At 40.0% G+C, this 17330-nt stretch overlaps 1 protein-coding gene across 1 annotated transcript in view; it reads left to right on the top strand.

Moving 5' to 3' along the window:
• Window positions 1-17330, top strand: part of TTC39B (tetratricopeptide repeat domain 39B) — a gene marked incomplete at both ends in the record, with an annotated part of 72980 nt that overhangs the window by 9191 nt on the left and 46459 nt on the right. Inside the window, one exon of the mRNA XM_080362638.1 lies at window positions 16988-17022. Within this exon, the coding sequence (XP_080218764.1) occupies window positions 16988-17022 (35 nt within the window). The remainder of the gene's footprint in view (window positions 1-16987; window positions 17023-17330) is intronic.

Consider the following 17330-nt stretch of genomic DNA (forward strand, 5'->3'; position numbering starts at 1 on the left):
CTGTGTCCGCGGGTGCTGGCAGGAGGCTGTGTTGTGCAGGGGTTCACTGCTTTAGATTGGACTGTGTGGTCATGTGGGATTTCCTTTTGCACGGTGCGAGGCGTGACCACCTGTTCAGTTCACCGGACAGTTGTGCGGCGGGGGCTCGGTGCAGAGGAATGGCAGTGCTCTGATCGCCTGTAAGTACGCAGTGCAATGCCCCGAAACGGGCCTGTAACCCTTTGCAATGCAAAGCCCCAAAAGAGGCCGGTAACCCTCTGGGGAGGAGGAGGAAGTATGTATACATGAGCAGTTGCCTAGAGGCGTTGACAGACTGCAACCTTGCATTTGTGGTAAGGTGACCCTTCAGGCAGAAGAAATGACGAATCTGGTAACAACTGTTTATTTACTCTTTCCTTGTTATTACACTGCAGCTAGAACCTCTAAAGGCTATAAATTCCTCATGACATCAGTAAGCTGTATGGCGAGTGCGCATGTGGCGGGGGGAGAAACTGCGCTTTCCTGACAAGCTTCAATGCATAAGTAAAAGATATGACTTCTGTATGGGGAAATGCACGCTGCGTTCAGCGCGCCTGTGTGGTCTATTTGGTGTCTCTTTCCTGGATCCTGCAGCTGTCCTGCTGTGCCTGAGAAGAGACTGTGCTCTGCTTGGGATAGACTGGGTGAAGAATTAAAGTAGGGGCAGTCTTGATGGAAGAAGGAAAGCCACAGGCACTTGTCACATTAACAAAACTGAGGGGGACATTAATAACTCTTACATTAATGAAATTTGAAGGTGTGTGTTACTTGTGATTTTTTTTTTGGTAAGAGCCTCATAACTTCAGAGGATAATGTGTTCTGTTTGTGTTTGCCTGTAAGTAGCCTAGGAAGAGCTAACACTTCAGCGTACTGCCTGGTTAGTTCAAGATCTGATTTTGCTCAGTGTAGTTTAATGTGACACTATATTTCTGTGTTAGGTGTTTGTCTGTCTCACGTTATTCTGGTGGGAATACAAAAAACTCTCTAGAACACATGTATAAATCTGCTAATATTATAATTAGTTTATGTTACACTAGTAACGAAGTTAAGTTGCTCTTTCCTTAAGAGGATGCTTTTCTATTAATGACAAAAATCTAATTGTTTCTAGGGGAGATGGAAAGTGGGCTGCACTGAGGAGACAAGATGTGCTCTGGATAAAAGTAATTGCTTCAATACTGTATTACAGACACTTCTAACTGTAGATAAGGTTGACTCCTGAAGCTCTGCTGTTTTGTTATTGCAGTTAGTGCTGCTGGTGGATTAGAATATATCTGCAGGGACTTTCAAGTTCTGTAATGCGAACAACATAATCGTAAATAAAGTTGTTGGAATTACTATTATTGCAGCAAAACCTTCTTTTAAAGGAGATGAACTAGTTAAGAAAAATCACTTAAATTGCTTTTCACTATAAAATAGAACTTCATGGTGCTAAATATGCAGCAATTGCTGTTGCAGTCTGTACAAATGAATAACCAGCTGTGTAGTCAAGAAGATATTTAACCTGAGGGACACAAGGAGAGGTTAATACCCAAGATGCTTGTATTAATGTCCATGTGGTTTTTTTTTTATTAGTTTTAGGCAAAGCTGGCACTGAATCTTCTTTAATGAGGTAAACATGTTTGTTCCCCAGCTTGGGGTCATCTCTGAAAGGTATTAATATCTGCAGTTCCAAGGTGGTGCCTCTCTAATGAGACTTATTTAGAGTTCTTGATTACATTGTAATTGGTAAGTGTTCTGGAACACTGTCAAAATATCCCTCCAGGGGAACTGTAATTTGTAAGAGGTGATGCTTTTGACTGGATAAGTGTGTAGCAAGGGCACCGTGAACCTGTTATATAACTAGGATTTTTCTTGGTAGCTTTAGAAATCCGTGGAAGCAGTGAGCCACCAGCCAGTGACAAACCTTTTATACCCAGAACTGACAGATCTGGATGCTAACTCTTATAATGATGAGAACATAATATTGGTAATTCTGATACAGTTTTAAAATTTTATCTAATGAGAAACTGATGGAGAACACTGGTACTCCTCTTACTTGCACTTTTATAGGTGACTGTCTTCACGGTACATGCACTGTTCGTGTTATACTTCAGAGACCTCATGTTCTGTTCAGATGTGCTGATGGTGTGTCATGACACTAAGATAAAACTGCAAGTTTATTATTGTTATTATTTGAAAATAAATTATTTGAATCTTGTTCTTTACAGCTTCCAGTCGTACCAAACACAAAGCAACGATAACAGAACCTGTCTCTGAAGTACATGAATGCTCTGGCAACAGCACTCCTTTGTGCTGATCACGCAGCCCTCTTTTACAGCAGATTGCAGTATAGCTATGACTGGAGCAGTTCTTATCTTCTTCCTGGTTGAATTAATCTGTGTGTGCTCTTTTTTTTCCCCTTTTATTTTAAACCCATAAAACACATTGTTCTGTGAATGAGATGAGAAAGTCTGGAATCACAACAACCAAAGTTGCATTTAAATGAGATCTTTAGAAAGTGTTCTTGCGTAAGCTATGAAATCCTTCATGGTAGATAAGACAGCAGTTGTCTTGAAAAAGTTTATATTAGAAGAGTTAAAATGCCTGCAGCCATGGCATCAAGTGTTATGCCATCGAAGTATAGCTGATACCCTTTCATCTAGTGAAAGTGAGGGCATTTGTTTCTCTTTGTGCTCTGGAATTGGGAGAAAATCAGTGATTGATTTCTTGTGACAGCTCAGTATTTTGAAAAGATGGTCCTCAGTTCAGGATGACTCTAAAATTGATTAATAGCTTTTACAAAACCAGAGAAAAGTTGTGTGGTTGTTGTTGCTGTTTTTTAAATATGCAATTTAGTCTTCAAGCTTGTTTACTGTGAGATTAAGCCTTACCTTTCAAGAAATATGCATGTTTCCACATTGCTTGAAGGGCAGAACTATTCTTACTTCTCTCTCCTACCATGTTTTGACAAGTGGCTTAAAACCTTTGAAATGGTCTTGATTTATAATCCGTTTCAGCACTAGATATATTTTTTTACTACCTTCACAATGCTTTTTGTTTTACCTCATAGTTCTTCAGCCCCTGTTCTTGAGTATTGGTTGGTTGTAGTTTCTTGCTGTCCCTAATGTTGATCAGCTGGGTTAACAGCTCCGTTCAGTTGCAGGTAAGGAAGGGCACTTCTACTAAAAAGTATGTATTTGGTAGAGGGAGGGATAATTTCTGTGTCTTTGTGTTGTGGTTTAACCTCGACTGGCAACTTAAAACCATGTGCTACTAACACCTCCTCAGCTCTGTTGTGATGGGGAGAAGAATACAGAAACAAAAGATAAAACTCATGCACCCAGGTCCTTGAGCAAAAGCAGCCCCACAGATGGGTTTGCCTTGGCCAAAGCAGAAGTAACCCACACTGTTTTCCCTAATGTATTCATGTGCACTACAGGGACTTTATCCCCTTCTACAGTATATAAAAGTTTTGATTGAGTGGGGCCAGCTCGACTGGTAGATCCCTGATGTTAACTAACCAGGTCGCTTTTGCTAAATGTGAATCCCAATTCCTGAAGGTTCCACCACTCATTGCTCTCAGTGTAGTCTTTAACAGTCCATTGTACCATTTGATTTTTGCTGGTGGCTGGTACATGGTGGGAAAGTGATATAGCCACTCAATGCCATGGTCTTTGGCCCAGGTGTCTATGAAGTTGTTTTGGAAATGAGTCCTGTTGTCTGACTCAGTTCTTTCTGGGCTGCCGTGTCACCACAGGACTTGCTTTTCGAGGCTCAGGATAGTTTTCCCGGTAGTGGCATGGGGCATAGTATATGTTTCCAGCCATCTGGTAGTCGCTTCCACCGTCGTAAGCGCATAGTGCTTGCCTTGGGGGAGGTTTGTGGGAGTGTAATACAGTAAATCTGTCAGGCCTCCCCATACTTATATTTTAGCCATCGCCCCCCAAACCGTACAGGTTTTAACTGTTTGCCTTGCTTGATTGCAGTGTGTGTCTCACATTCAGAAATAACCTGTGCAATAACATCCATAGTTAAGTCTACCCCTCAATCATGAGCCTGTGTATATGTTGCATCTCTTCCTTGGTGACCTGAGGTATCATGGGCCCACTGGATTAGAAATAATTTACCTTTGCCAGTCCAAATCTGCATGGCTGTCCTTTCTTTGCCTGGCTGGAGGCAGGGCCCCTCTAGTAGGCATCGACAAATGGATTTGTGTTATTCAGTTCTTTTAAGTATGAATTAGAAATTTCTACAAAAGGATCAGAAGCCCTTCTACCCCACCTGGGGGACAGCCCACTTGAAACTAGTATGTCATTTTCCTGGCAGAATCCTCTCTTTTGATTGTTTTTCCTTGCAGCTCACATACCCATGCCTTCAGGGTCAAGGTAGGTTTTCTGTCCCACTTCCTCAGGTCTTCTTCATGGTCCTGCAGGAAAAACTACAGGGTGCCCTATTTGATACACTTTCTGGTCTGTACTGGTGGACAGTACAAAATTATCCTTGAATAGCTAGAACTCTCTGGACAGTTTCTCAGCTAGCATGTCTGACGGTTTCTCCACATTTGAGATGCAGGGCTGTAGAGAAGAAGAGAGACTTCCTTCATGTTGCCAGAATTGGCCAGCCAATTAATTCACAGTTTGTCCCTCACCTTTTCTCCAGGACATTATTACCAATCAGTTGGCATATGATGGTGGTGCACTCTGCAGAAACTTCCAGCACATGGGTTGTCTACATTGGACTTACCTGGATCTGTGGGTAGCGGCTCACTAGTCAGATCACTATAAATCACCTCTAAAATCTTCCTTAAAGGAGTACCTTTCCATCACACTTGACAGAAGTTGTCTCCAGAGGCTGAGAGCTTGTGTCTTTTTCCCAATCAATTTGTCAATGGGTCCTTCCCTAGATAGGGATTCCAGCTGCTTGGCTTCCCTACCCTCTAATTCCAAGCTACTGACCTTGTTATCCCAGCATCAGAGCAGCTGGGCAACAATTGTGTTGCTGGGATGGCAGCTGAAATATTTTTGCATATCTCACACCTCACTTGGGGACTGGGATTGTCTCTGGTTCTACCTCTTCCTTCTATTCTTGTTACCACATCATCCTTCACTAAGCAAACTGATTTTTTTTTGGTGTATTTCTTCTTGCATATAGGGGTGACTAATACAGACATGGGTTATTTTTTTGGTTCAGCTGCAGTGCCTGATGGTCTCTTTTCCCTCTATTCCCCCTGGGGTGCTGCATAATGTTGAGCAGTTGTCGAAGTTTAACCCCAGCGAGCAATCAAAATCATGGTAGCTGGTTGTTCACTCCTCCCTCCCCTCCCAATAGAGAGAGAATCAGAAGGACGGGGAATAACTCATGGATTGAGAGAAAAAAGTTTAATAAAATAACAAAATAAAGCTAAGATACTACTACTACTAATATAAATGAAAGGGAAATAAAACATAAAAGATACTCAATGCAATTCCTCATGAGCTTAGTCTGTGCTGAGCAACTAGTCCCGGGAAGAGGGAGAGAGCACCCTGGTCCCGAACAGCTGATCGTGGGGTGAGAGAAAAGACCCAAAAAGCAGAAGAGCTCAGAGGCCAACTGCAAAACATTGGAGTAGCAAAAGGCCAAACTAAAGGAGCCCTTGAACAGAACTCAGCCTGAGCAGAGCTGAACTGAAATGGGTTTCCCCAGCTGGAAACCCCCACTCACATTAGATATGAAGCATGACACTAACGGTATGGAATATTCTCAGCCTGGGTGTCAGTCAAGGCCTGTCTCATCCATGCCCCCTTTGTAGCTGCCTCACACCTGCAGACAGAAAGCCCAGAAAGACCTCGGTCACCAGACAACAGCTAAGATAACAGTAAGTTCGTACATTTTGTTCATTCCAACTCAAAAAAACCTGAAAAGTTACTTGAAGAAAACTATTAATTCTGTCCTGAGGTGCTGTCTTAATTGTTCTCAAACTAAATCCAAACAGTGACCATGCTAACTATGAAAAAGAAGAGTTTCTAACTGCATGAAGAAAATTAACTCTGCTTTGGTCAAAGCAGCACAGCAGTGTTTGGTAGACACTGACCGGAGCCCAGCACAGTGTGTTAAGTTGTGCCTCTTTGGAATAGCTACGGCATTTGCCTTTGAAGTATTCTATCACTTCTTTGGATTCCTGCAGTTGTTCAGGGGTGAAGATTCAAACCATTGGAGGTGGGAAGCTCTCTAGATACCTGCCCATATTCTCTCACGTGCCATGCCACTTGTGACCATCCAGCCTTGCGGCAGATCTCTGGGTGATATTCTTAAAAGATGTTTTTGTAACCCTATGCATGACTTGAGACACATTGAGGAGATATAGCAATAAAAGCATGCTAGCTTGAACATCCCCAGGTGTTCAAAATTCTCAAAAACTGTTGCACCTGGCCTGAAGGAGAAAGGGGAGGTGAAAAAGCAGGGGTACGTTTTCCCCATAGATTGAGTGTGATTAGTAATAAATTCAGAGAGATGGTGTCCGAGGTGTGGACATGACAACAATGCAACGTATGAATACCAGCTTAGCTGTGTGGCCAGTGACTTTATCATATCATAAGTTGATACTACATAGGACAGCAATATGATGATCCTTGTCCTTCTCCTAGAGGTGATAAATGGCACAGCAGGGAAAACGTAGTGTGTGTAAGAATTTAGATAACATGGCCATGTGGGCAAACAAAGCAGCATTGTGACCAGTGATTATTTTATTGTAATAAATGTGTCTAACAAATGTGGTTTAACAAGCTCTTGCCTGATCTTTTGTTTTCGCCACCCTTCTTGCCCCATGTTGGGTGCCAAAAAGCACTGTCGTGGTTTAACCCTGGTCTGCAACGAGAACCATGTGTTGCTCACTCACCCCTCCCCTGCCCTGGTGGGGTGGGGAGGAGAAGTTAGAAAACAAAAGGCAAAACTCATTAATTGGGGTAAAAACAGTTTAGCAGAACAGCAAAAGGGAAAAGATAAACAATAACAATGAATGAATATACAAAGGCAGGGATACATGATGCGATCACTCACTGTGCAGCAACACACATGTGCAGCCCCCTCCTGAGTAGCGATCCCTGTAGCAGCAGTACAAGCACCGGCCCCATTACCACTGATCCCAGAAGAGCAAAAACCTGGACTGCACTTTACACACAAAACATGACTACACTGCCTGTCATGGAGAAAACAAAGAGCACCCCAGACAGCAGTGACTTCTCTCAGCAGCAAGAGTTCCTTCTCTGGCCAGCTCCCCAGTTCCATACTAATGATACCCTCAGATGTATTGAATATCCCTTTGGCTAGTTTGCATCAGCTGTCCCGTTGTGTCCCCTCCCAGCTCCCTGCGAAAATTAACCTTGTACCAGCTGACCCAGCACACGTTCATTCTGAATAAACATGTTCTTGACATCTAAGGATTTCACATTTTTGCAAAGTTGGTTTAATAGCAAATACTTACTAATGAACAAGTTTAGCAGGGCAAAATTAGAAGCTGTGAAATTCAAATAATGAATGAAACAGCAATGTAAAATATTTTTGTTTGCCATAAAATAACTGCTTTTGCAGACAGTTCAGTCAAATGTCATCTTGGCAACATATCTAATGTGGAAGTGGGATGAGGGTAAAATTAACCATATTCTTTTCTTTACAATCCAAGACCATTTGTATGGCACAAGTGATTTAAGGAATTTCTTACTTATTCACTTCTCACTGCTTTTCTGGTTTATGGAGAATAATTTTCAGTCAGCAAACTAAAATTTTTCAGCAGTGGATTAGACACCTTCCTACATTGGCTATTGTTGCTTCCAATTCTACAGTGCTTTTTAAAATTATTTTTTCAAGTGTCCCACTGTAACATAGTGCGTAAGGCAGCCTAGATGAAAACTAGGAGGTTTTGCCTCATCATCCACATCAGGAACACTGAAATATGGAATTGAAGGTGGGAAGGCTAGATGAGGCTACTGAACAGAACTGCTCTCATGAGAGGGAGAGAATTTTAATTCTCCAGCTCCAGAAAGAGCACAGATTTGCTGCAGTCTGGTGTTTGTCAGATGGATCTTCCAGTCCTGTTTTCTTTCCTCTTCATGGTAACTTTTATTTTATTTGGTCAGTTATGTTGACTTGAACTCAAGCAAGGTTCTTACCTGCTTTATGCACTAGGATCACATCTCTTGAAGTGATGCCATTCTGTTAACAACAAACCGTCTAGTGATCCTTTGTCTGGGCTAAGCTGAATTTTCTGTGACGGTTAGATAGTTGTTAGGGAAGTTCCTTTTCCCTAGGTTTTCTGCAGCAGAGACTCAGGCATGGATTCCAGAAATTCTTCCAAAATAAATAATTTATTTGCACAGTGCAGCATTGAGCAGCTTGCCCTGGATGCCTTCTGAAGAGGGACTCTCAGTGGAAAAAACTTAGGACAATTATACCCTATCAGTCCAAGCCCATAGCCCCCAGACATCACTCAGGACCAACTGCAAAATTAGAGTCTGGGGTCTCTCTGTTCTTCACTGGATTTCTTAATTTTTGTCTGGTGGGCTGTCAATTAAAGCTCTGACCTTCAGTTGCTATTTTGCACCTGCAGCTGGAGAAACTAAGTTCTTGTCGACAGCCAAAACATTCTCCGTTAAACACCATTCTCTTCCTTTACTGATCTCCAGGGATGCAGCTCCCCTTATCTTCCAGCCTGAAGACTCTGGGGAATTCTTTACTTAACCAAGCAGAAAGTTCAAAGGTTCACAGCTTGCTGAAGTTATGCTAAGCAACCTTACTTATGCTAAGCAAACTCTATATAAACAGTTTCTAAACAAGTGCTATAAGAAACAGTATGTCCAATAATTCAGTAAGCTAAGACAGTCTATTCCCTAACACCAGTCATGGAAGGTTATACTTGATGAGAGGCCAGTTCTGAACTAGAATGGGTGAAATATCACTAGCTGTGAAATATTAACTTTGCCAGAATTGATAAGACCAAGCTTCTTGGTTTGAGTTGAAGGGAGGCTAGTGACTTTCAAGTTGCTCGCACCTTGGCTGCATACAAGGAAGTCAGGAGGGTAAACTCTCCATCTCTGAATGCTCTACTCTAACATCTTACTTTCAGTTAGTGTCTGAAAATACCGTCTGCTTGTGTCTCTGAAACCTCCCATTGTGTCTTTACCTCTTCTAATGAATGAAACAAATTAACTGAATAGCCTCTTTGGAAGCTGATAGAATTTTGCTAAATGTTTATTGCTAGTCCAGGTAACTGGGAGTAGGAAGGTCATTCAATAGTGGTATCTCATCCATGCTATGTCCAGTGTCCCGGAAAATACATAAGTACCTAATACTTATGGGCTTTGTGTCAGAAGAATTAGGTCTAGAAAGGTGTAACAATTATCTTGCCAACTTCATAGGCACAATAAATAAAATACTAAAGTTCCTTTTGACTTTAATGGGCGTTTATATAATTTCTGTGAAATGATTGAATAATGACACTGAATTTTATGTAAAAACTTTAATGAGCTTGACGCAAAGTTCTTGCAGGACTCAGGGGCGTGTCTTTTGCAAGAATAATGAATGTAATTGAATAGTCTTTCTCATGGCTGGAGAGGAAAACTTTACAGCGTCTTAGCTTGTGTAGTGTCTGTTTTGAGAAGAGTGGTTGTGTATTGCCTCTACCTTCTCAGCCTCCTTATTTGTCTTCACGTTCTTCTCAAATCACTCCTCCTACAGTATGAAAAGGAAGATGTATCCAGCCAAGGTGGACATGTTTGTATTTGCCTTTCAGTTCAGAATTGCTTGGCCATCAGTTTTGTACAATGAAATTGATCAGGAGTAGCAGCATAGGCAATCACTGCAGAGATTTGTTTGTTTTGTTTTTCCTGGTGCTACTCACAAACAAAATAAGCCTACAAGACACTCCTTTGGACTCTGGGTTGTCTGAGGGGCTGTGTGAGGGACAGACAAGAAAGATGGTAACTAACTTGAAGAAAAGCTTTATTGCAGCAATGAAGTTCTATGCTGCTTCCCTATTCCTCTGCCTCTTAGAAGTGCTCTTTGTGCAAAAACAACCGTAGGTCAGGCTAACAAATGCAGGTCAAACAGCAGGAAAGCGGCAGTGTAAACAGTAAGGGAAGCTAGCTTGGGATTCAGCCAACTTTAACTGAAACTGTACTCTTGCTTTTATGTGCAAAATGTTGGATATGAATCTGAACATGAATAACTGTTGACAGCAACCATTTGCACGTCAATTAAAGTGAAGTATATTGTGATAATTTACTTGCTGAGTGTGTAACTGAATCTGCTTATTCCCACTTTTCAGTCATGAGGGAGCAGTGTCATTTAAAACAGCACAAGCTCAGCCAGTTGTGTTCAGAACAAGTGACACTTGATGTTGGTGTCCTAACTTGCCAACTTCATAGGCACAATAAATAAAATACTAAAGTTCCTAAATAAATAAAATACTAAAGTATCACCGCCTTATGCCTTGTCTTCAGAAGCGGGTCCAGAAAAGCCTTAACTGCTGAATGTAGTTCCATCAGCTGATGTCCATTCTCAGTCCTGCCTTGGTTTATACTCTGTGGCTGATAAGCTGTTTGATAATTGTCCGGCTTGCATGCAGCTGAAGGCAGAGCAGGAATTGTCCACTTTTAAAAACATGTTGATTACTTGCACGTAATTATGGCAGGTGCTTTCATTACAAACATCTCTGTAAAATAAAGAGGGTAGAACTTTTAAGGCTCTTTGTTGTATGTCGTCTGATAATTTTGGGGCGACCAGCTGCGTTGGAAGGCCTCTGCTTTCCAGACTGTAATAGAGAAACCTTTGTTCTTTTAGGTACCTACACTTAATTTTTGAGTAAAGTAATACTAAAGTTTGTTTGGATTGCTAACTGTTCAGCAGCTCTTCAGCTAACCAAATTTCTAGTAAAGCTTGGTTGTACCAAGTCGTGTTTTCTTTTTGGGGGTGTGGTGGGGTTTTTTTGTTTCCTTTTTTTTTTGTTATTGTTGTTAAATCATGGTCAAGTCACCCACGTTAGTAAAGGTCATGAATGTGGCATGCTGTTCTACGTGAATGAGGTTGAATAAGTCTGAATTACCAAGTTTGATCTTTGTTTTCTGACAGCTGAGGTTCTTAATCTGAAAACATCTAGCAAAACACAGTTCCTCCAAAATAGCCACCAATCAGTCCTTTCAGCTCTCTGGAAAAACACTGATATTTTATGCAAATATTCTTGAGAACAAATTTTTAAAAGCAGATGTGTTGTATTTATAGTCCAAACCAATAAGTTTGAAATAATAAATCAGCACAAAAATATGTGTATTCTTTTCCTTTAGAGAACTTAATTCATTCTTTAGTTTTCATGTAAAAATTGGTTGTATGAAGTAGAACAGAACTTTTGCATTTCAATTCACTTCTTTCTGGCTCAAGGCTATTCCTGTCTCTTGGAAGGGGAAATAGTTTTCCTCTTTTGTAACAGCTACATTGTCTCCTTCGCCTTTAAACTGCGTTGTTGTCATGTCTTTCTGTTCCTAAGCCATGAATTGTTGATACCAGGATCCAATATCACAGTGGCAAATAAAGCTGGTGTAGATGACAGAGAAGGAGAACTGGGAATGTCTTCTTCTCTCTCCATTCCACCACTCTGCCAAGCCAACGTTGAGATGCCTTTTCTCCAATATGTTTGGGTTATTCTGACACTAAGCATTTTAAGATGTAGTTTAATTCCCAGGTTACTTCTCTGCTAGTTTGTGAAGTGGACTGCTCTTTTCTATAAGAAATTACTACTCCAAGTCTGATGAAGTGGTAACTGAGAAGTTGCGATTTTTGAGCTCTTTATAGTGTGGAGTACTCAGTTCTGAAGACGAATTAGGAAGTGCAAATCATCTGTATTTTTGAAATGAGAAGAAACCTGAGTTTTATTTGTCCCATAAAAATACTAATTCTTTACATCAGTACTTTATGATTAGCTCATGATAACTGACACATTAGCTTCTTGGTCCTGCTGTAGTGCTGGGAATTACTTTGTCTCTTAACATCTGGAAAAATATACAGTCCTGGGTAATTTCCTTAGCTGAATGTATTTATTTTTAACTGAGCAGTATTACAAGTTGGATTTCCGCAACTTTAAACCAGTGAGCTTGCACTGTTGTTCATCTCCGTCATTCTTTTTTGTGAAGCAGTCATTTCTGATATTTGAAGCTTCAGTGGAATGGTTTTGGGGGAGGAGTAGGTGTTCATTAAAGCAACAAGATCAAATCCATGTAATCTGTGAAGAAGGCGTTTTATGCGAGAAAGAGGATACTTTTGCTTGGAAAGAGCACTATTCAGAAACTCCTTAAAAACGAATCTATGCATGCGTTATTGTTATCAATCTATGGAAGGGATTCTAACAGTAAAATTTGATAGCATAAAAGCATCTTGGGCTCAAGTCATAGCCTATGAATAGTTTGAAAAGAAACCTTGTTAGAGTCTTGTCAGAACTACAGATAATTACTCCTTGTGCAACAAAAGCAGTGAGTTCCATGAAACTTGGCTAGATCGAACCTAGTAATTTGTGCTTAGCTGAACTGTAGTGTCGTGTGCTTTTCAGACTCTTAATTTGGAGACATGGAAGACAGTGTCTGTCGTGGTTCTCACTGGTGTGCTCCAGTAGTTACTGCTCTGCCTGAAGAACATAATTTGACACAGTAGAAAAAAAAGGCATGGTGAAAACTAATATTTAAAAGAAACAAAAGAGGTTTTGCCTGGTACTGATTTTATTTCTCTGAGTTTATTTGTATGAGCTAGAAATAGTGAGTACTTCTCACTATGCTGTCCTGCGTTTGGTTAATTAAAAAATGAAATTTTACCTCTTATTCTAAGTCATGTGTTCTACCTCTTGAACTTGGGATCTCTTCTGTTGTCTTATATATTTATTAATGTTCAAGAAGGCTGAACTATAGGAAAGTACAAAGTTTTACAGTTTTCATCCTCTTGATGCTGGATACTAAAGTTTTCTGTTTTCTATTGTTTGCAGACTAATTCAAGGATCACATTAAGAACAGGAATTCATATTGAATTTCTTGTCAAAATTACCTTTCAGTCTTTCTTAGGAGTGTTGCTTTCCCTAATGCAAGCTTACCTTGTGTGTATGATTTCTTTGGTTTTTGCATGTGCATCTCCCCATTTGAAACTGACTTACTCAATGTTCCAAATCACTTAAAGGGAGTGTATTTTTTGTTATTCTGATTTGTATTCCACTAATTCTTTGTGGCCGAACATTTCATTAGCATTATGTTTGTTTCGAGAGTATTGATTTAAAACTGTATTGAACAGAAAGAAGCCTTGTAGAAATTACATTAGAAACATTCTGGTTACAGCCTTTCACTGAGAGCTACTTATCCTGTTGTTTACTTAGCTAATTCTTAAAATAAGGTATGTTTTATTGGATATCTTTTAAAAACTAGAGCAGCATAGAATGTAAAAAAGCCTTGCCAAGTCTGAAGCTTGACATAAAAAATAGCAAACTTAAGACAATAATTTACTACAAGTCACAAGATACAGTCTAAAAGTTGCTTAAAGTTAAATGACTTAGGATGAATGTAAAAGAGAGTTTACTTTTGGTAAATTTCTGTAATAAGGCAAGCAATTGTTTCCACTTTTTAGCAATGTGTTAGAACAAAAGTGCAGTCACTGGCAAATGTCCTGTGGTAGTTTAAGGGTCTCATTTGCACATTGTTTTTCATTAGGCTTTATAGGTGAATTGTAGTAATCTGAAAATGGTTTCTGTACAGAAAGTACAGGAACTCGTCAGTTTTTCTGCATTAATATACTGTGTCCCTTTATGTCTGACTTTGACTTTTTTGGATTTGCAACACACGAGTGTCTCAAAGTTGTGTTAACTTAATTATTTTCAAACCTGTGCGCATCTTGAAAATGATGCATCAAAAAGATGTGAAATAGTACAATAATAAACTAGAAAAAAAATGAAGATCGTGAAATTCAAGAAAAATAATTTTGAAACAGCTTTACTTGGTCAAATCTTGTGCCAGTGTTTTCCCACATCTGTGGAAATGTCTGAATCATTTTTTTTTCATGCCATCTAGTGGCAGTTTTATTTACATTCGTGTTTTTTAAATTCTTGGATTGACATGTTCTCCGGAAAAGGTGCAATAACGCAATAAAAATCTGTGGATCGCAGCATTAGCCGGCATTATGTGCTGACAGATGTGGTTGTTAAACTGTTTTTCTTGGCACTAACTTAAATCTGTTTTTCTGAGTAGAATACCTGAAAAAAAGCTGCATTGCCCTTTTTGTGAATTCAGCTGCAGCTTGTGTTTCCTGAAGATTTTTGCTGAGTGTGTGTAGCTGATAAAACAAGGACATACTGGAGCAGGACCTTTGGGACTTGCTGTAGGATGGACCCAGGTCAGGTGAAGGAAGTTAATGAAGGACTGCATTAACCTCAGTCTTTGTCATGTCTCTTCAGCCATGTAAATAAAGCTAATTGTATTCCTACAGTACTGCTGGTAGAGCAGAGAGGTCACAAATATGGGTGATTTATTTGCACACAGCTTTAGGCTTGAAGGAGCTTGTGTGCAGCCTGTCATCAATGCTGAGTAAAACTGTTTAGTTTGAATTAAGGAATCCGCTTTGCTGTGGACTAAAATAAACAAGCACCTCTGGAAACTGGTTATGGACTTGCAGCTGTTGTCGGCTGAAAATGCAGCGTTGGGTTGAGCAGCTGAAGATGGGATCTTTACCAGCCTTCAATCGAACGTACAAGAATGGGTCTATGTTTTGGGGCTGCTTCGTTACTCTGAGGAATGGATAAACTTTATCAATCTCTTGATTGTTTTTTTTTTTAATTGACATAATTAATATACCTATACAGCTGTGTGTATTATATACAGCTTGAAAGTCTTCTAGATGTTCTGTATTTTCTGTAACACTTCACTTTTAATTTTTTTCTCTTCTTGAACAGGCTTAATTTACAAGTAAGTTTTAATGGACTACTGAAGAAAAGTGAATATGTTCTGAGTACCTCTGAAGCCTTTTGTGTCTTGGTGGAAACATGAATTGCAGAACTTGTTCTGAGAAGAGCTGTTCTGGGTACTTCAGTTGCAGTCTTCTCCCTTACACTTGAGGATGATATAACTCTTTTAGCTGTAGTAGGCATGGAATGGAGTAGAAGATGGCTAGGCTTCTGTTTTAGTGCCTTGAACTTTCTTCTGTATATAGGAAATCTGTGAGAGTCTGTAGAGCCAACGACAAACTTGTGTGAGACAGTTATGGAAATGAGAACAAGATGTCAAGTTGAATGCCTTCTAATACCTGTTTTGCATGCAGTACAAATGGGAGGGCACGGAGCACTTCATAAAAACTAGGGGTTTTTGTTTGTTTGATTCTTAGCATTGAGAAAATCACCTTCAGCAATGTTGTTTTTAGCTCCCTTGAGTGGTGCAGGCCTTTGAGAGGCTGTGATTTTCCCCCATGCTTTGATATGTGGGAAAGAATATCCAGGTTGTACTTTATCTTCTAAATGTTTAGATGTTTATTTGACCAGTCTGAATAGCAGGGAGCAAAATTCAGAAGGAGCCAGGCACAGGAGGCCCATATGGAGACAGAGTGCACATTGTCTCTCCCTTTCTTCTTGGACGTATCTGCTGCTTGAAAGAGCAGGCAAGAGGCTCACGACACAGGTACTTTTACGTCTTGGTGTAAACTTCTGATTGTTACTGTTCTTTAGAAGTACTTGACAGTTAAAAGTACCCCGAATTTTGCTCATCAAGTTTGTTCTCATAGGAAAACTGGAGGTGTGCTCAAAAAGCTGTCAGTGTATTTTGTTTATTTGTTTTATTGAATTTCTCCTCTTGTGTTTAGAAGTGGCTCAAGGAGGCAAACAGTCTTCACAGAATCACTTTATTAGAAGACTGATGACTTAAGTCTGTTTGAGGAGTGACTGAGTAAGGTGGCAGTCCTTAGCTTGGAAAAAGGATTATTTGGATGATACAACAAAGGTTTTCAAAACCCTAAGTGTCAAGGAAAGAGCAAGTAGGAATTGATTCTTCGCCATCTTTCGATTCAAAAGCTAGGAGCTGTTAAATAAAGTTATCAGGAGCCAGGTTCCAGTAGAAATTATTACTTTGTACATAATGGGTGGCAGACTTGTGAAATCACTCACTGACATTATGACTACATGAATAAAAAGAAGTCCACATGGTATCAGGGGAAGGCTAGACTGATACGTGGAACAGAGGTCTACTGAAAACCACCAGATGAACAAAGCACATCCAAGCCTGGAATTCCCTGAGTTCCCAAAGGCTGGAAAGTGTGGGGTGGTGAGAAGGACGCAGCAGGGAGGGCGGTTTGCCTTGTTGTCTCTGCTACACACTCTACAGATCAACTTTGGAAACTAGATACAGAAATAGAAGAGCCTTGAGCTGAACCATTCTGACCACTTTATGTTTATGCGTCTCTTCCTTTATCTGAATTTGAAATTTGAACCTGGGTGGAAAGATGTCTGGATCAAGCTGTTCACACAACTGCTACTAATGCGTGAGCTGGCTGTATATGCACACTATCTATAATGCGTTCTGGACTTAGTGTATGTACTCTGGCCAACCTGTGTATCAGCTATAGGCTTAGAACACTTCATTTTAACTTTTTTTTAATGTGTAGATATGCCAGTCTGCTAGTGCATCCTGGTTATATCAGATGTGCTGCACAACTCCTGAGGCATTAATCTATATTATATTCTGTGATTTACAGGTGGAAGTTTGGGAGTCTGAAAAGGGAGAGGTCTTTGGTTTAACGTAACTGTAATCTGATGCACTAGGCCCATAGGAAATGTATGTGTTTGGGCAATGATTCTCACTGAAAGCATAACAAAAAGCCAGTAGACTCTGAATATTCCAATTCTTACTGTATGTTGCAGAAGTGCTATCTAGTAATGGTAGCTTTCTGCTGTGTTACCAAAAGAGTTTCAAAACCCGCGCACGTTTGATTAAAACAGGTATTTTTATTTTTGCAGGAAAATTTTGAAGATGCCTTTGAAAACATCCCTGTGTAAGTAGAATTTTTAAAAATGTCTATGTTTTTAATAAAACTGTATATATTTTTTATAAAATCTCTGCCATTATTTCAGCTTTTACAATATACAAGTTTTGAAGTTGCTGTAATACCCTGTTGTGTGTTTTGTTTTGTTGTGTTTTGTGAATTTAAATTCTTTCTTCCTCTTTGGGAAAAAAAACTTGGAGCTCCCTTTTAGTGGTTTTGATCTACATTTTGTCCAGATTGAATGACCTGGTTGCAGTCAACTGGCAGAAGATATAAGGCGTGCAAGTTTCAATAGCACCATTCTTCCAAACTGTTAC

Source organism: Nesoenas mayeri, assembly GCF_963082525.1.
Source record: "Nesoenas mayeri genome assembly, chromosome: Z".
Classification (NCBI taxonomy): domain Eukaryota; kingdom Metazoa; phylum Chordata; class Aves; order Columbiformes; family Columbidae; genus Nesoenas; species Nesoenas mayeri.